This window comes from Hydra vulgaris, chromosome 13 (assembly GCF_038396675.1).
Source record: "Hydra vulgaris chromosome 13, alternate assembly HydraT2T_AEP".
Classification (NCBI taxonomy): domain Eukaryota; kingdom Metazoa; phylum Cnidaria; class Hydrozoa; order Anthoathecata; family Hydridae; genus Hydra; species Hydra vulgaris.
The window spans coordinates 3258464-3278449 of record NC_088932.1 but is presented as its reverse complement, the minus strand read 5'-3'; the positions used below and the strand labels follow the sequence as shown (position 1 = coordinate 3278449).

At 26.6% G+C, this 19986-nt stretch overlaps 1 protein-coding gene across 1 annotated transcript in view; it reads right to left on the bottom strand.

Annotated features, from left to right (window-relative positions):
• The window catches only part of LOC100200135 (ribosome assembly protein METTL17, mitochondrial), a 68577-nt gene that overhangs the window by 4621 nt on the left and 43970 nt on the right, over positions 1–19986 (bottom strand). Inside the window, exons 9-13 of the mRNA XM_065816627.1 lie at positions 12535–12642; positions 11789–11857; positions 11542–11590; positions 10610–10683; positions 10414–10506 (exon numbers count right to left, since the gene is read on the bottom strand). Of these exons, the coding sequence (XP_065672699.1) occupies positions 10414–10506; positions 10610–10683; positions 11542–11590; positions 11789–11857; positions 12535–12642 (393 nt within the window). The remainder of the gene's footprint in view (positions 1–10413; positions 10507–10609; positions 10684–11541; positions 11591–11788; positions 11858–12534; positions 12643–19986) is intronic.

Here is a 19986-nt window from a genome sequence, read left to right as displayed (position 1 = left end):
CGATGAGTCCAAATTCAAAATTTTTGGAACGAAAGGACGCCAATATGTTTGAAGAAGAATTGAAGAAGCCTATCAGCCCGAGTGTTTAAACCCTACTATTAAACACAGAGGAGGCTCTTTACAAGTTTGGGGCTGTTTATCTTCATCTGTCCAGTTTTGAATATAATTTACCATATTTGGGATTACCTGGACAAAAAGAAGGTCGAACATGCTCCCCAAAATGCTGAAGAATGTTTTGAAGTATTTCAAAGAGAATGGCACAACATACCCCAGGATTTTATAACTAACTTGTATGAATCTATTCCCCGGCAAATATTGGCTGGGATTGAGGCAAAAGGAAGACATAGTAAATATTAAGAGTTTTTTATGAAGTTTGACATTAAAAAGTTTGTAATTGTTCCATATTTTGTGTGAAATACATGTGTTTTAATAAGTTTATAATTTAGAACTACAAACTTAAATATTAGAGAAGAATTCTCCGGGATTTTTTGAAAAAATGTAAGTGGTCTAAAACTTATTCACAGTACTGTGTATATATATATATATATATATATATATAAATATATATATATATATATATATATATATATACACATATATATGTATATATATACATATATATATTAAAAACACCATCCCGCCTAATCATTGCTATATAGAGAGATTTATTAAAAGGTGGCGGGATGGATTATACTATATAAAAAGGTGATGGGATGGCATCCCGCCTCACTTCAAGCACTGTATATATATATATATATATATATATATATATATATATATATATATATATATATATATATATATATATATATATATATGATATATATATATATATATATATATATATATATTTATATATACACACAGTACTAAAATATGTCAATATTAGGATTTTGTAGGAAAGTCAAAAAAGATGACAATTTTTATATCAATAGCAAATATTTGTTATCAACAATATTTTTTTCAGTAAAATAACAACTGTCTTGATTTCATCCTATAAAAGAGGGTTATAAAAGCAGTTTTTATTTGTATTGTGCTAAATCAGCAAATAATTGCTACTTATTGCAATTTTTGACCAATTTGAAAACTTTGTTTTGCGGAGCCTCACCCTAAAGAAAAAAAACTTTATTTGAATTTGTTCTATATGTTTATTTTTATGTATATATTTTGAACCAGAGATCATCTAGGTTATATTTCAAAAATCTGAAAAACACTTTGCAAAAATGTTTTCCAGATTTTCCCTCATATTTGTCTTAATTTAACTTTTTTTCTCATAACTCTTTATCTTTTTTGTATAGGTAATGAATTAGAAAGTTTAAAAACACATATGCTGCAACACATTTGTTTCAAAAATATTTGTTTAAACTTGTGTTTACGAAAGAGTTTTTAGAAATCCGGAAAAACTAAAAGTAATAAGGAATATCGGGAATTCCAAATATATCCGGAAAAAGATAATCCCTGTTTTGACTTAACTTTGATCATTTTTGATCATCAACTAATTTTTATGTATTGATAGTTACCATAAAAGGTTTGAAAACAGCTTTATTTTAAATAAATTCCATTTTCCTCCCATTCATATGAATGAATTTTAAAATTGCTTCTAAATTATTAAAACACATGACTACCTGTAGGAAAATTGATAATTCTGCAGCATCTTATAAATCTCCTATGCATGATTTTAAATTGTACCTTTTTAAAGTAAATCGAATTTGCATTAGTCCAATGATATCGAAAGATTTTTCGATATGGTTGGACTTAATGGAACTTTCAAGAGGAAGTTTTCTCATGATGTTTCTCTAGTGAAGCAATTCCATTTTAATAATTGTAAAATGTATACTAATTCAGTTGTTGTCTGTTTTTGAAATAAAGTTTTCAGATATGACCCAAAAAATAATTAAAAAATATGATGACAGCATGTGAGCCAGAAAGGAGTTTTTATAAATTTGCATTGCAACTGCTCATAGATTTTGAATCTCAGAATCTCAAGTAAAAATGCATTTTTACAAATTATCTATCCTGCCTACTCATCTTGTTTCAACTTTTGAGAGCTGCAAACTAGACTAATCCTGAAAACAGTCTGGTTTTAACATAATATTTCTTATTTGGAAAATAAATATGGAAAATATTGTCCATTGATAGTTTGAAGTAAATTGGGAAAAATTTTACGACATCACCTTAGATTCAATACTCTCTATAAAACAGCACATAAAAAACACTGTTAAATGCTGCAACTTGTGTTCTTTGCAACATCAGGCCAAGTCTCAACAAAGAAGCCGTAAAAAATCTTTATGTATAATAGCACCTTGATTTTTTACAATTTTTTACGAATGGAAATGCGGAATGGTTTGTCTATGAACAAGTTCAACTCAGCCTCTTAAGAAACATTCAAAAAAAGACTAAAATATAAACTTTTTGTAGACTACTCTACATCATTATTATGATGGTTGTAAATAACAGGAGGAGAATCTCTAATTATTATTATTATTTTTAGTATTCAACCACAATTTAAATTATCAATAAGAATAACAAATTGATCAGAAGTTCAAGGATCATTACAAAAACTTGGTAAACTACCAGAATATCAAATTATTTGCTCTAATTCTAAACATGTAAAACTTATAACACTCCAGGGTGAAAAAAAAAGCCTTTTTCAAATATTTTAGTTCTATTGTAGACATTTATGTTAAAAAAGTCACTAAACCTTGTTTTAATGTAGGTTTAAACCATAGCGTTCTCTACTACAGGCCTATTCATCGTGCAACCGGATTTTTTTGTGTAGGCCTACTTTTTTATGGCAAAAAAGAACTATTTCTCCACTTTCAGACCAGATAAAATGTCATGTTGTTTACAATACATATTTAAATAATGGAATAATGGATAATGGATGAATAATGAATATGATGAATGGATGTTAATAAACTTATACAACTTAAACATGGAGTTTCAGATTTAATTCAAAGCGAATAATATATTTACAAAAATTAGATTAAATCATCATGCCAAATAAATGTATGCTTGTCACACCAACTATCAAAGAAAAAAACAAAATATCTAGTGAAGTTAATAAAATATCAGTGTATCGTGAAAAATGGATAAAAGATATTCCAAACTCTTATTTGGTTGTTACCAACCATACTGTTATCTGTGAGTTACACTGGTCTCCAAATTTTGATACAGTTATAGTGCATAGAGGAAAACATCGACCAAAAAATGCTCTTTGGCTGGGAATACCTTTATCTCAGATTCCAACTGTTAATCCAACCGAAAGAACTACCGAAAGATCTTTATGAGGCATTAGAAGTACATTAGATGATAAGCTAGACACATTTCTTAAAAGGGATAAATTTACTTATTGTGACATTAAAAACAAGTTTATCAATAGCAGTGATCACCAATATCCAGTTATATCGTTTTAGGTTGATGGCTATGTCATTATACAATCTTCGCAATTTTTTTAATGGAACACTTTTTTTTTACTTAAAACTTATGAAAATCTTACCTTTAAAACATTTCATTATAGGATTAAGTATCACATTTCAAGCTTAACAGTGAATCGAATCATAATTGTTGACACCTAGTCTAAGTTTGATGAGATACTTTGTTTTTTAAACTCCTTGAAAATGGAATATAAACAATAAAAAAGAAGTAATTATGCAACATATTTCAGTTATGGGACCAAAAAGAATTAGAGATAAACTTTATACACCTGAAATAGTTATACGTTATACGCTTTTGTATATTTTTCAATTATCATTATATAATCGCTTAAGAAATGATTATCAACATCCATCTATTTCAACACTCACTTGAATTACTTCAAAGATTTCTAATATTAATGAAAACAAATTTATTTATTCAATTTTTAATTCTCTTTCAGATAAATAGTTTGTATCATACTACATGATGAAATATATTTTAAAAAAGTTTACTTTACCATGGTGGAATTATTTTTGGTAGATCGGAGGAAACATTTTTAGGGATTGTAGCTGTTTGTTCAAACAGGGATCCAAACATGTTGATTAAAATGATACCAATATCAAAATTACGATCAGATTTTTTGTTTGAACAGAATAATTTAACCAACCAAATAATTGATGACACAATTCCCATCACATATAATAGCTTTTACATTTGCACTGACGCAGCTTTTACATTTGTAAAAGCTGCATCAGTGCAAATGTGAAAGCTATTATGTGTGATGGGAATTGTGTCAAACAGGCTTTTTTTTAAATATACACATTTTTTCCAGGAAAACCATGGTTAACAGTAGATGGAAAGTATTTACTTTATGATTTTGTACACCTCATAAAAAATATTCTAATTTATTATAATTAAAACTCAGGAGATAATATTTGACGATAATGGAGTAACCAGGATTGCAAAATGGATTCATTTAAAACAGCTTTACAATGCAGGATCCAGAAACTTATCTGACCTGAGTTATCTGACCTGACTGAGTTATTAGTTATCTGACCTGAATGAAACATCTATCTCTCCAAAACCTGTTGAACAACAGTGTGTCTTGACGGTTTTAAGTAGATTTATGTAGATATTTACTTAACACTACACAAAACTATGTTCTTCTTGGTCAATTTAGATCAGATCACCTGGAAAAAGAATATAGTATACTTCGTCAAGGTTCTGGTGGTACATATTTTCTTAGCGTTCCACAAGTTATTGAAAAATTACTTATCAAACATGCATCTTTACTTTTGAAATTAAATGTAGGTATTGATAATTTTAATGTAAAGTCTGGTCATCAATATGCATTATGCCAATACAAATTGTCTGAAGACTGCTGCATAGTTCTTGATAACTTGCAAGATCTGGAATCTTCTATTGCTGATGATATCATTTATTCACATTGCTGGTTATGTTACACAAAATGATAAAGAGCAAACTGATTATGAACATTTAGATCAAACAAAGTTCTATTATTAGAAATATGGTCAGTTTTCTAAACTTTTGGATTGTGGTAGACTAAAAATTCCAACTAATAATTTGTGCAAATGGACATTTTTTTTTTTTTAATTTTTCAAATAACTAAAGATCATGTTTGCAGAAAATCTTTAAGTAGTATTTTTATGTTTATATCAGACTATTATTTATTGGATATTATTGTGAATATTATTTATTAGAAGAATACTATTGTGTAATATTATTTATTGGATATGGAAGAATATTATTGTGTAATATTATTTATTGGATATGGAAGAATATTATTGTGTAATATTATTTATTGGATATGGAAGAATATTATTGTGTAATATTATTTATTGGAAGAATATTATTGTGTAATATTATTTATTGGATATGGAAGAATATTATTGTGTAATATTATTTATTGGATATGGAAGAATATTATTGTGTAATATTATTTATTGGATATGGAAGAATATTATTGTGTAATATTATTTATTGGATATGGAAGAATATTATTGTGTAATATTAGGTAATATTATAAAAAAAAATTTATGTACCACTATCACTTGAGATCTGGCAAAGAACCTGCACTAAAAGTATTAAAAATCTCTTAGAAGTCTACTTAATTGTTTTCTATTTATAATATATATAGTATTTTATAAAAGATTTATAAAAGTTTCATATAGTAGTATATTTTTTCCAGATTTTGTTAACAATGTTAAACAATAACATTTCTACTCAATATAAGAAAATATCAATTTTGTATTTTAGATGGAAAAGCCAAAACAAAAGATGAAATTATATAATTATGTAAATGCGTAAAATTTTGAATTATCAAAAATTTCATTGCGTTTTATTTACATTGTTTATTACATAAGATTATTTTTCTTTCTTTTTCTTTTTTCATCAAAAAAAAATATTAGGCTATACAAAGAATTAAAAATACTTTTTAGTTTAAAAACTACATTTTAATGAATTTATTTTCTTTTTTGCAATTAAAAAGTTGGTCTCCACAAAAAAAATCTGGTTGCGCGATAAATAGGCTTGTAGAAGAGAACGCTATGGTTTAAACCAAATAGTTTAAACCATAAAAAAAATTGTTGGTTTAAACCAAATTGAGAATAAATTTCAAAAACAGAAGTAAAACAAAGTTAACAAGTTCTTTAATGTAAATATTTACTATAAATGTAATTATTTAAAAGCATAAAGATACTTCTAAAAATGAATTTCCTAACTAGAAAATATCTTAAATCTTTGGATTTTAGAATTGTAATGGACATTGAAGGATTTTTAAGTGCACCTGCTTCCAATGAAGGAATTACAAAAACATTTTTAACTAACAGGCTCATATATTTAAAGGTGAGAAACTAATTATGGAGCATTATAATAATGGAGCATTATAATAATGGAGCATTATAATAATGGAGCATTATAATAATGGAGCATTATAATAATGGAGCATTATAATAATGGAGCATTATAATAATGGAGCATTATAATAATGGAGCATTATAATAATGGAGCATTATAAAATGGAGCATTATAATAATAGAGCATTTTAATAATGGAGCATTATAATAATGGAGCATTATAATAATGGAGCATTATAATAATGGAGCATTATAATAATGGAGCATTATAATAATGGAGCATTATAATAATGGAGCATTATAATAATGGAGCATTATAAAATGGAGCATTATAATAATAGAGCATTTTAATAATGGAGCATTATAATAATGGAGCATTATAATAATGGAGCATTATAATAATGGAGCATTATAAAATGGAGCATTATAATAATAGAGCATTTTAATAATGGAGCATTATAATAATGGAGCATTATAATAATGGAGCATTATAATAATGGAGCATTATAATAATGGAGCATTATAATAATGGAGCATTATAATAATGGAGCATTATAATAATGGAGCATTATAATAATGGAGCATTATAATAATGGAGCATTATAAAATGGAGCATTATAATAATGGAGCATTATAAAATGGAGCATTATAATAATGGAGCATTATAATAATGGAGCATTATAATAATGGAGCATTATAATAATGGAGCATTATAATAATGGAGCATTATAATAATGGAGCATTATAATAATGGAGCATTATAATAATGGAGCATTATAATAATGGAGCATTATAATAATGGAGCATTATAATAATGGAGCATTATAATAATGGAGCATTATAATAATGGAGCATTATAATAATGGAGCATTATAATAATGGAGCATTATAATAATGGAGCATTATAATAATGGAGCATTATAATAATGGAGCATTTTAATAATGGAGCATTATAATAATGGAGCATTATAATAATGGAGCATTATAATAATGGAGCATTATAATAATGGAGCATTATAATAATGGAGCATTATAATAATGGAGCATTATAATAATGGAGCATTATAATAATGGAGCATTATAATAATGGAGCATTATAATAATGGAGCATTATAATAATGGAGCATTATAATAATGGAGCATTATAATAATGGAGCATTATAATAATGGAGCATTATAATAATGGAGCATTATAATAATGGAGCATTATAATAATGGAGCATTATAATAATGGAGCATTATAATAATGGAGCATTATAATAATGGAGCATTATAATAATGGAGCATTATAATAATGGAGCATTATAATAATGGAGCATTATAATAATGGAGCATTATAATAATGGAGCATTATAATAATGGAGCATTATAATAATGGAGCATTATAATAATGGAGCATTATAATAATGGAGCATTATAATAATGGAGCATTATAATAATGGAGCATTATAATAATGGAGCATTATAATAATGGAGCATTATAATAATGGAGCATTATAATAATGGAGCATTATAATAATGGAGCATTATAATAATGGAGCATTATAATAATGGAGCATTATAATAATGGAGCATTATAATAATGGAGCATTATAATAATGGAGCATTATAATAATGGAGCATTATAATAATGGAGCATTATAATAATGGAGCATTATAATAATGGAGCATTATAATAATGGAGCATTATAATAATGGAGCATTATAATAATGGAGCATTATAATAATGGAGCATTATAATAATGGAGCATTATAATAATGGAGCATTATAATAATGGAGCATTATAATAATGGAGCATTATAATAATGGAGCATTATAATAATGGAGCATTATAATAATGGAGCATTATAATAATGGAGCATTATAATAATGGAGCATTATAATAATGGAGCATTATAATAATGGAGCATTATAATAATGGAGCATTATAATAATGGAGCATTATAATAATGGAGCATTATAATAATGGAGCATTATAATAATGGAGCATTATAATAATGGAGCATTATAATAATGGAGCATTATAATAATGGAGCATTATAATAATGGAGCATTATAATAATGGAGCATTATAATAATGGAGCATTATAATAATGGAGCATTATAATAATGGAGCATTATAATAATGGAGCATTATAATAATGGAGCATTATAATAATGGAGCATTATAATAATGGAGCATTATAATAATGGAGCATTATAATAATGGAGCATTATAATAATGGAGCATTATAATAATGGAGCATTATAATAATGGAGCATTATAATAATGGAGCATTATAATAATGGAGCATTATAATAATGGAGCATTATAATAATGGAGCATTATAATAATGGAGCATTATAATAATGGAGCATTATAATAATGGAGCATTATAATAATGGAGCATTATAATAATGGAGCATTATAATAATGGAGCATTATAATAATGGAGCATTATAATAATGGAGCATTATAATAATGGAGCATTATAATAATGGAGCATTATAATAATGGAGCATTATAATAATGGAGCATTATAATAATGGAGCATTGAGTTGATGGAGGTTAAATAAGCAGCGATTCTTTTTCTGTAGAATGTTAAATAATGATATATTGACAAATATTGAGAAAAAAACAGTATTAAAAACAGAAAAATTAAAAGAAACAATTTATGCATATTTTATAATAATTTATGCATATTTAAAACACAAAACTAACTTAAACTCTACATCAAGCTAAAAGTAAAAGTATTTTAAGTAGTAAGTAGTAAGTTTGAATGTTCAAATGCAAATCAAAATCCCATCCCATCTAATCATCTATATATTATGAGAGATATAAAAAGAACATTAAAAAAGTGATTAATTGTTTTACAATCAATTGTATTGATCACTTTTTTTTAGTAAAATTCAGAAATTCATTTTTAAAATCTTAATAATAGTGATAGTGATAATAATAGGATGGGCAATAATAGGAGGATGGGGGGTCTTAGACATTTTTTTGCAAGGTCCTCAAAAGATGTCAGTAACATTTGTAAGTAGTAAGCTTTTTTTGAGAACTTTTTATAATTTTTAGCTGTAATTATTATTTAAGTTTTGATTTCTAAAAAGCTTTGTTAGATTGTGGAACTGTTCGTTTAAAATAAGTAATTAGCAAAATAGGCGTAAACACTTAAAAAAAGAAATTGAGCATCACGATACATACCGCATAAATTAATCAATCAAAATCAAAAGGATTGAGTAAAGACATAAGGAACATTTATTCCTATTCAGAAACAATCAATGAAAACTACACGATTTTGTTACTATGGAGACACTGTTCATATGACAACTACATGGTACTGTTATAGGGGATATTTTATTTGAAACTCAAGTCACCTAGTTGCTAGTTGAGTTGGTGAATTTAAATGCCGTTGAACAATGTAAGACATGCCATGTTTGTATGACAATCATGTTCAACATCATTAAACACAGCAGGTATCATTCATTTGGGATATATGTTAAATGGGAAATACCATTATTAGTTAATATTATATTAAATATCCATTAAAATATGTTATACTTGAAAGGAGTCAGCAAAGATTATACGCAGATTCAAAATTTATCAATTATCAATTTAAAATCTATTTAAATTGATAACATGATAGCACTTTTTTTAACATAAAAAGTTATAACAACTGTGGAATACAGAACAACTGCGTAACACAGAACATAACACATAACACAGAACATCTGCGTAACACAGAGCACCTTCTTAACTTCTTCACCTTCTTAACTTCTTCTTATTTTCATAACTAATATTAACTTCAATAAAAACCTTTTTTTTTTAAATTTCAAACAAATTTCTGAGAAAAAACAATTTAACTAATAAAATATACACAGAACATACAAGCAATCCAAATCAAGATTTAAATTTTTTTAATTGATTTTTTTTTTTGAAGGTTGCTGGTGGTAGTGAAAAGATGGGTATTTGATGGGTGTTTTCATAAGCACACACTTATAAAGGTGTGTGCGATGAACAACTATTTAATAAATACTTCACATCAGTAATAACCATTAAAAATTCTACTAGAAAAAAAAATTTTATTCTTCACTTATAAAATTTTATATTAGTGATGTACAAATTAAAAAAAAAATTACTTGAGAAAAAGAAAGCTCAACTTTTTGAGTGAAATTACAAGGATGATCTCTTGTTTCAACATATGCTCTTGCACACACCATTTCATGAGGACACTAAATCATCATCAAAATCTTCATCAAAATCATGAAAAAGCTATTTTTACTTTATAATCAAAATGAAAAACAGCATAAAAAATAAAACATAAAAAAAAATTACTGGTGCAAATATATGACCATCTTCAAAATCGTCATTCAAATTAACATCAAACTCATTGAATATACCATTATAAGCTAATCCAGAAATACATAAATATGAAAATAAAACATATAAATTAAATGTAATACTCCCATAATTGTTAATAACAGACTTAATTGCTGTATCTATAGTAACAGACTTAATCTATTTATTTCCATTCCAGATTACGGAGTTGCAAAATGCATTTATGGCAATCAGGTTAAATGTAATTTCAATCTAAATACCAGAACTATTAAATAAATTGGGTCAGTGATGAAGAGGCCCATCCACATCACTAACATCCACATCACTAACATCCACATCACTAACATCCACATCAATAACATCCACATCACTAACATCCACATCACTAACATCCACATCAATAACATCCATATCACTAACATCCACATCACTAACATCCACATCACTAACATCCACATCACTAACATCCACATCACTAACATCCACATCACTAACATCCACATCACTAACATCCACATCACTAACATCCACATCACTAACATCCACATCACTAACATCCACATCACTAACATCCACATCACTAACATCCACATCACTAACATTTAATTAAGAAAGAGGTAAAGCTTCCTTAAAATTTTATAATACCATAAGTCCATATTTGCAATAAATAAATAAATGAAAAACTCTTATATAAATAAAAACCAGTTCAACAAAACCGATCTCAAAAAATTATTTTAAAAACTTTGAGACTTTTTAAAAGACTTTATATGGATTTTATGGATTTATGGAAACTTTATGAAAAAGCTGCTAAATTTTTTTGAATGCCAAATATTTTGCAAAATAAACCAAGGGTTTCTGTGACCTTGGTAGAGCTAAATAAAAGAAAGTTGGTTAAACAGATAACAGGAACAGTGAGAGATACAATTTACCAAATTCTTTTGTACTTGATGTATCCATATCATTCAGTGAAGATTTTCCCTAAAGTAAGTGATATAATAATAGATTAATATTACATATATTATACATCATCATCATCATCATCATCATCATCATCATCATCATCATCATCATCATCATCATCATCATCATCATCATCATCATCATCATCATCATCATCATCATCATCATCATCATCATCATCATCATCATCATCATCATCATCATCACGTAAAATACCTCAGTAAGAAATTGTCTAGCTAAAAGAACAGCTTCAAAACCATCATTGTTCCCTGGTTCGACGAGTACCTAAATATAAAATCAATCGTTAAAAACGATTTATGTAATAAAAAACAATTTTTGCAAGTATTCTTGAGGCCAATGTTAGATGTTTCCATCTTATTATGCAAAATAATTTAAGTTTAACACTTTAGATCAGATAACTAGAAAATTTAGATTGTGAAAACAAGTGATAAAAAAAAATTTTGTTAATCATTTAAAGAAGATAGTAAAATAAACTTTTTCCAAAAGGCAAAAAAGACCCAAAAAAGGCCCTTCTAAATAAAAACATTAGGAACCACGCAGGAATTCCACATAGCCTTCGGGACCAGCATGCCACTGTCTCATACACACATGATAGTACAAAAAATGGTATAAAAAACTCAGCTCAGCACCTGCTGTATTTTGGAACCCTATTCTGAATTTCAAGGTATTTTTCCAAATTTTGTTTGTATATGATTTATGTATAGCCTTGTATTTATATCTAGCTTTGCTAATCAATATATCTAGCTTTGCTAATCAATGTAAAGAACTTTTGTTTAAACTAAAATGCTTCTAAAAACCAGCTATATGCCTGTAGATGGAATTACAATAATGCCAAATATGCCGGTAGATGGAATTACAACGGAATTTCTCTAATTAGTATCAATAAAATCTTAACAAAATTAAAGTATAAACAAAATCAATTACTAGCATTAGTACTATACCAAAAAATCATTTGTTTTTTTCCATAAACTCTTGATTGCTTGTAATCTTTGTTTACGAAAAGGCATTTCTGTCAAAGAATATGAAGATACAACAATGTCATACAAAACCTAATAAATGAAAAAAAGTTTGCTAAATTTATTAAAATAAGATTCTTCACATGTATATATATATATATATATATATATATATATATATATATATATATATATATATATATATATATATATATATATATATATATATAAATATATATAAATATATATATATATATATATATATATATATATATATATATATATAAATATATATATATATATATATATATATATATATATATATATATATATATATATATATATATATATATATATATATATATATATATATGTATATATATACATGTGAAGATGAAAATAATGTTTAGGCAAGGCTTCCTTTTAATTTTTAAACAATTCAATATATATATATATAGTTATATAAAATAAATTCATATAGATATATGAATTTATATAAAAGTACTAATGAGGGATTACAACAATTTGAATTACAACATTGCAACAATATTTAAATAGCTTAAGTAAATTGTATGAAAATTTCATTTCGGCTTTTAGAAAAGATTCTTATTGAAGAATTTTTAAATCAATTATAACAACATGAAAATTACCTAAAAACAGATTAATGTAATACAAAAACTGGTACTTCATAATACTTTTATAATGTAATAAAAAAAATCTGGTATTTTTGAGCAGACACTGAATGTAAAAATGTGCAACTGTATTACATAGGAGTTCAAAGAAAAAACCAAAATAAAAAAAAAAACACATAATTTAAAAAACCACAAGTAAAATAATCGTATTTTTAAAAATAAACTTGTTTAATTGAATACCACAAAATTAAAAAAAAATAATAAAACAGAAAAAACTTGTTCATAAAAAAAAAAAGTTTAGGTGGCTCTATGAACCAATTTTGTAAAGTATCTCTTCATATATATATAAAAATATATGATAAAATAATAAATATGATAAAATAATAGCATGAAAAATAAAAAACATGATAATTATATAAAATAAAACACAACATAAAAAATATTATAAAATATAATAAATAATTATACAAAATATCAATTATAAAATATATATCAAATAACTAAATATTTGATATAAAAACTGAACTAAAAAAAAACCAATGCATTTTTTAAAAAAAAACACTTTTTTTTCTCAAAAAAAATAAATCACAAAAAAAACACATTTTTTAAGTTTTTTTTTGTAGTATTATTTATATTTTAGATATTAATGAATCTTGAAACAGTTACAGTGGCATTAAACCTTCAAATACACATGTTTTTTAATTAAAATAATATATATTTTTCTTATTTTTTTTTTTTAACTATTCACCTCTCCAAGGGTGAGAGGGCCACTACAGTCGAGGAGGCTACTTTTGTGAATACAACCCTCTCTCAACTCTATAACTCCGAAACACGAACCTCGACAAGAAAGGCCTCTGCGAGAAAGAAACAAGTTGAGCGCGGTACTACCAGGGATGTGGTGGGGATCGAACTCAGAACTTCTTGCTTATGAGGCGAGCACTCTACCACTACACCACTACTTCAATACTAATGTATTGAAATTTAAACATAGTTTAAACTATGTTTAAACATAGGTTTATTTTGAGAGTTTATTTTGGTTGTTTGTAACATGTATTTTTAATCATAGTTGATAATGGAATGTAAAATGTTTAAATTTTTCATTTTACAAATTTTTATTTAGTATAAATTATAAATGTTGTATAAACTCCAAAAAAGTAGTTTCAGTTAATTAATATATATAAATAAACTAACAACCTAGCAAAAACTATGCCTGGCAGAAAGAAATGTTTTGTTGGTAATTTGTTCAATGAGGCACCTGTAGAACCTGGAGGTTTTAAAACTCAACAAGTTGTATTGTACAAGTATTTAAATGAAGTTCCCTTAAAACAAAAAAAAAAGCTCAAACTGGTTTAATAATAAAAGAAGTTATTCCTGAAAATTTAGTCGCTCAAGAAGGAGAAGCAGAGGAAAAAGTATGCTTGCCGTCTACTACATCGCTAACTCCAATTGAGTCATTCTTTCATATTTCAAATTCTTGTGGAAGCCAAAATAGGCCTACAACCTCAAGAATTGAAAACTTTGAACAAAATAAGAATGAATTGGAATAGACTCCCTTAAAATAACTACATTCTTTAGCGAGAATTCAGAAAAATAAAATTGCAACCTGTATTTTCTCACACAAAATGACAAATGAACAAATAGTAAGTATTTAATTTAGTTATTACAAATATTGATTGCAATAAACAGTTTAGCAATAATGAAGTACATAAGTAAACAGTGAAATAAAAAATAACTTCTAATAAAAATCATGATGCAAAACTTTACAGGATGAATCACAAATGGACTTAGCACATGCTGTCTATGGTACTGGATGCTCATTGAGACTTTTTGAAATAAGTTGTGGCTCATTTGCGACCTACACTTAAATTACCTAACCATGATACGTTGTTTAATTCCTTGTTTGAAAGGGTTTATAATGAAACCTCAACAACCATTAAAGAACTTGTCGTAACTGCCTCAAGTGTAGAAATTTTATGTGATGGATGGAGCAATATCAAGTAAGAAAAATGTAGCTTAAATTTGAGATGGTTTTATATAAATTCTGATTAGTTTCCTAGATATTCATAAATTTAAACTCTATATAACCAAGTGAATAAATTAGAATGTGAATAATTTAGAATTTGTATGTGTACAAATTAGAATTTGAATGGAAATCAATTAAAAAGTAAATAAATAATATGCAAATAAACCAATTTTATATCAGTACTATTATTTAGTTAGTATTACTTAGTATAGGATTACTGTATTTTACTAATTGCAGGAATAAAGGAATCATTAATTTTGTTGTAACAATATCTGAATCAGCATTTTGGACCAGCATCAAAACAGGTAATCTTTTGAGATTATTTTTACTTAATATTTCATAATAGTCAGATACCATGTTTGTTTTTTTATACTCTAAAGTAATATATAAATTAAGTTTTTTGAAATAATTTGAAGTAACCATTGTTGATAATAGTTTATTAAACACACTTTAACACTTTTTTAGGTGCAGAAAGTCATAATGGCAATTATATAGCAAAAGCAATTAAAAAATAGTATTTGAAGTCATGCCAATGAAAGTTCTGGATATATGTACTGACAACGCAACCAATATGAAAAGAGCATGGAAACTAATTGCTCGTGATTTTCCTCACATATACCCTTATGGATGCCTGGCCCATACACTAAATTTGATTTTTACTGATGCAAGTAACCTTGAATAAATTGCAGCGACCCAACAAGATTGCACAATGGTAATAAAAGCAATAAAGAAGTCAAATTTTATCAGCTTTGTTAAAACAACACCAGCAGAAATTAGGACAAGCCATTCAACAACCACTAAAACTTCCAGTTAAAACTTCCAGTTAAAACTAGGTCTGTTAAAAATTCAAATATATCTAATTGCTATTACAATACTTATTAGTGACGGATCCAGGAATTTTTGGTGGTGGTTTGCATCTTCTAAAAAAAAAGGTCCTGAATCTCTAAGAAATTTGAGGACTTTCAGATTCTGGTAGGGAAGGAGGAGGGGGGGGGGAGAGGATGCATACCACTATCCCCCTCCCCTCCTCTTCCTCCTGGATCTGTCACTGCTATTTATCAATCTGAACCATCAAATTTAGTTTGTAAGTTTAGTATGTAAGCCATAAAATTAGACAGCTAAGTATTTAATTTCAATATTTTATTCCTTTAGATGGGGTTCAATTATCTGTATGGAAAGTCTTCACGACAACAGGTTAGCACTGCGGGGATTAGCTATAGATGCTAAGTCTGTTTAAAATCTATTATTGTCAGAAGTATTATGGGATAAAATGGATGGGTTGATTAAGTTATTAAAACCAATAGCCATAGCAATTGCAGCTGTCGAAGGAGATGAAATAAGTATTTCCATCGTGGCCAAACCTTTTCCGATTGAGAAAAATCTTTTCAGGACAATATTCTTTGCAACCCAATACTAAAAAACGAAGAAAATGCCATTATGGAAATAATTGCCAGAAGAAGAAAACTTCACATATGAAGCATTAACTTGGCTGCAAATTTAGTGGATCCACGATATAAAGCATGTCATATCTCTGGAGACGAAACAGTGTGTTCTTAATTATTTAATCTTTATTTGAGTGTTTTTTTATACTGAAAAAAGCAACAAAAAAAAACTTTTCGAAAGTTTAATTATTTAACTTTTTTACATTAAAAATTATTTATTAATTGATTGAAAACATCTGTTTTAGATTGATGCCATTAAAATCCTTCATAACTTAGGAAAACTGGATCCTTTGATTAAGAACTGTGATGTTTTGATTGCAAGTAAAATTCTATTACTTCCACCAACAAGTGCGGCAGTCAAAAGAACATTTAGTCGACAATCTTAGATCCACAATCAAAAATAAAATAGATTAACAAATTTTAACAAATAACCAAACGTCAAAATTAGTTTTTATTTCCCACAATTTAGAATTCAAAAATCAAAAATGTGATACAGAATCATCAACAACTCAAAGCCATAGCCAAGAATTTAATCTAGGCAATTTTACTATTCAGAGTTTAGAGGAAAAATATCAAGTGACTCCGATATATCTCTATATATCTTTTAAATTAAAAACCGTAACTAAAAATTTAATGTATATAAGATCTTTGAGTGAAAAGTTAGCATAAGTAATTGTGTTGAATCAAATGGTTCAAAAAAAGTATTATAAATTCAAATTTTTTAAACTGTGATTCTTTATTTATTTATTAATTATTTATTAATTTATTTATTAATTATTGCTTGAAAAATTATTAATTATTAAAATTATGTTATGTTCTTATCTCTAAGTAAAGCTAAGCAACTCTAAAAAATTCTTTGCATTATTAATATTTATCAAATTCAAAAAAGCTATTGACATAGTAGATTTCAAATTACTGATTTTGAAGCCAAAACATTATGGTTTTTCAACTGATGCTTTGAACTTGATAAGCAACTATTTTCAAAATAGAAAAAATTTTACAAAAGTTAAAGATACATATTTTAACAAAATACGACAGGGTTCCATTTTAGGACCTCTTTTTTTTTCTTTTTTCACCAATGATTTACCTGAATATTTGACATTATCTGAACCAACATAATTTGCAGATGACACAACACTTATGACAAGTGATACCAATATAAACCATCTAATAACAAAAACTCAGTTAGCATTAATAATTTTATAATAATCTAATAATTTCAGAGTGGTACTATTCTAATAAACTCGACATCCAATTAGAATAAAACTAAAGCAATTATTTTAACAAATAAGCATACAACTAAAATAATATTGCCAACATCAATCATATTAAATGATAAGTTCAAAATGAAATAGTTAATAAATTTTCTTTGCTTGGTGTAATTATAAACAGTAAATTACATTTTACCAAACACATAAAAGAGATGAAAGCAAAAGCATACAAAAAATTATTCTCAATAACTAATATATTTGATCTAGCCTTCGAAGTTTGTTTATAATTCTTCAAAACATTCACTCTACCTAATCTTGATTACTGCTCAAGTCTTATAATTTACTTAGAAATACGAAGCCTTAGCAATGCATACTATGTAATTTTACTTTTACTACCTAAAATTAATATTCAAAACAAAGATATATCTTAAACCAATCAACAACTTAAAGCATACAACCTACAAAGTTTTCATCACCAATTTTTATGCAGAGCACTAAAACTATGCAATAAAATAATTTATTACAAGTAACCGATGAACATATTCAAACAATTTGATTTGATTAACCTTGATAACATCAATTACAACACTCGAAATAAAAACTTTTTAAATTTCAAAGTGTCTAACAAACATGATGAATAATCATTTAAGTCTTTTTTCAGCAATAAGCATTGCAAAGACAATATTAAATTAGCACCATAAGAATTTAATGATCTATATTTACTGAACAACATCATCTAAATTATAACACATACAACCATCAACAACATTAGGTTTGATGTAAATATAAACAGAATAAACAATATATTGACTTTTATGTAAGCAAAAAAATTAGAAAAAAAGAAAGACAAGACATTTAAATTTTTAACATCTTTTATTTTGTATTTTTGTAATTTATACTACTTGTGTCTTATATTAAAAACACTTCTATTCACCAGCAATGGTAAAAGACATATAGTCCATAGAATAGAAGTTAAGAAACAAAAATATTCTTGTTGAACAATCAAAATCTCTAAAAAATATAAAGATTTTTTACTTGTGGTTCTTTATTTTCTAGAAAAATTATACAGACATTATAACAGAATAATGAAATTTAAGCCTACAAAAAAATAGTAACTCTATTTAAAAATTGTAATTTTTTTACTTAGGGTTCATTATTTTTGAAAAAACATTGTAGCTTTTATAAATACTTTTATAAATCTAGTAGTAATCTATGCAATATAGTTGTGCTTCTTTTGAGTACTTTAGAGTACTGATATTCTTTAGCTGGAAAAAATCTTGATTACAATTGTCATAAAAAGTCCAAATGACAGCTCCCAGTGCTATCAACATTCCCATTTTTATTTTTAATTGCTAATTCCATTATGTTTGGACATGCTGTCATTGAATTTCCAAAAGTATTTAGGGTTCATGTTATTAAGTCATACATGAATAATCTCCTTTTTAATTCTGTCTTAAGTTAAAAATATTAAAATGATTTATGACATTGATCCATATTCCTTTTTTTAATTCTTTTTTAAAAAGAAATGTTGCACAGGCGTGCTGAATCTTGCATTTCAATAGTTTCCAAGCATTTTCAATGGAATTTAAGTCAGGTGAGATGCCACACCATTTTAAAAAATTTTTTTTTGTTACACATCCATTCAATCAATCTTTTTGATGTATGGCATTCGGCATTGCCCGGCATAAAAACAGGTGTCTAAGAGTTTTGTCTCTAAAACATTGACATAACACCCAGAATCCATTGTTTGCTGCCCAGGTAAAAAATATAGTTCCTCTGCCTTCCACACTGCTGAAACAGCCTCAAACTACTGTGTGTTCAGAGTTTTTAACTGTTTTCTACGTGTATAGATGTTAAAACATCGTATATAGGTCATAACTATCAGCCTGGCGCACATGGACTCAGCTTATGATGGAAAAATTAGTCTCATTAATCAAAACGCAACTATTGTTCTGGTGTCCAATGCCTATACTTATGGGCAAACTGCAATTATTGTTTGATCATACATACAGTGAGTAGGTAAGTCCTGAAGTAATATTTCTCCAAGTCCTAAAATAATGTTTTCCTTAATGCAATTCCAAAATATCATACGTAATGTTTTAAGTTACTATTTGCAGGAAGTAACTCCT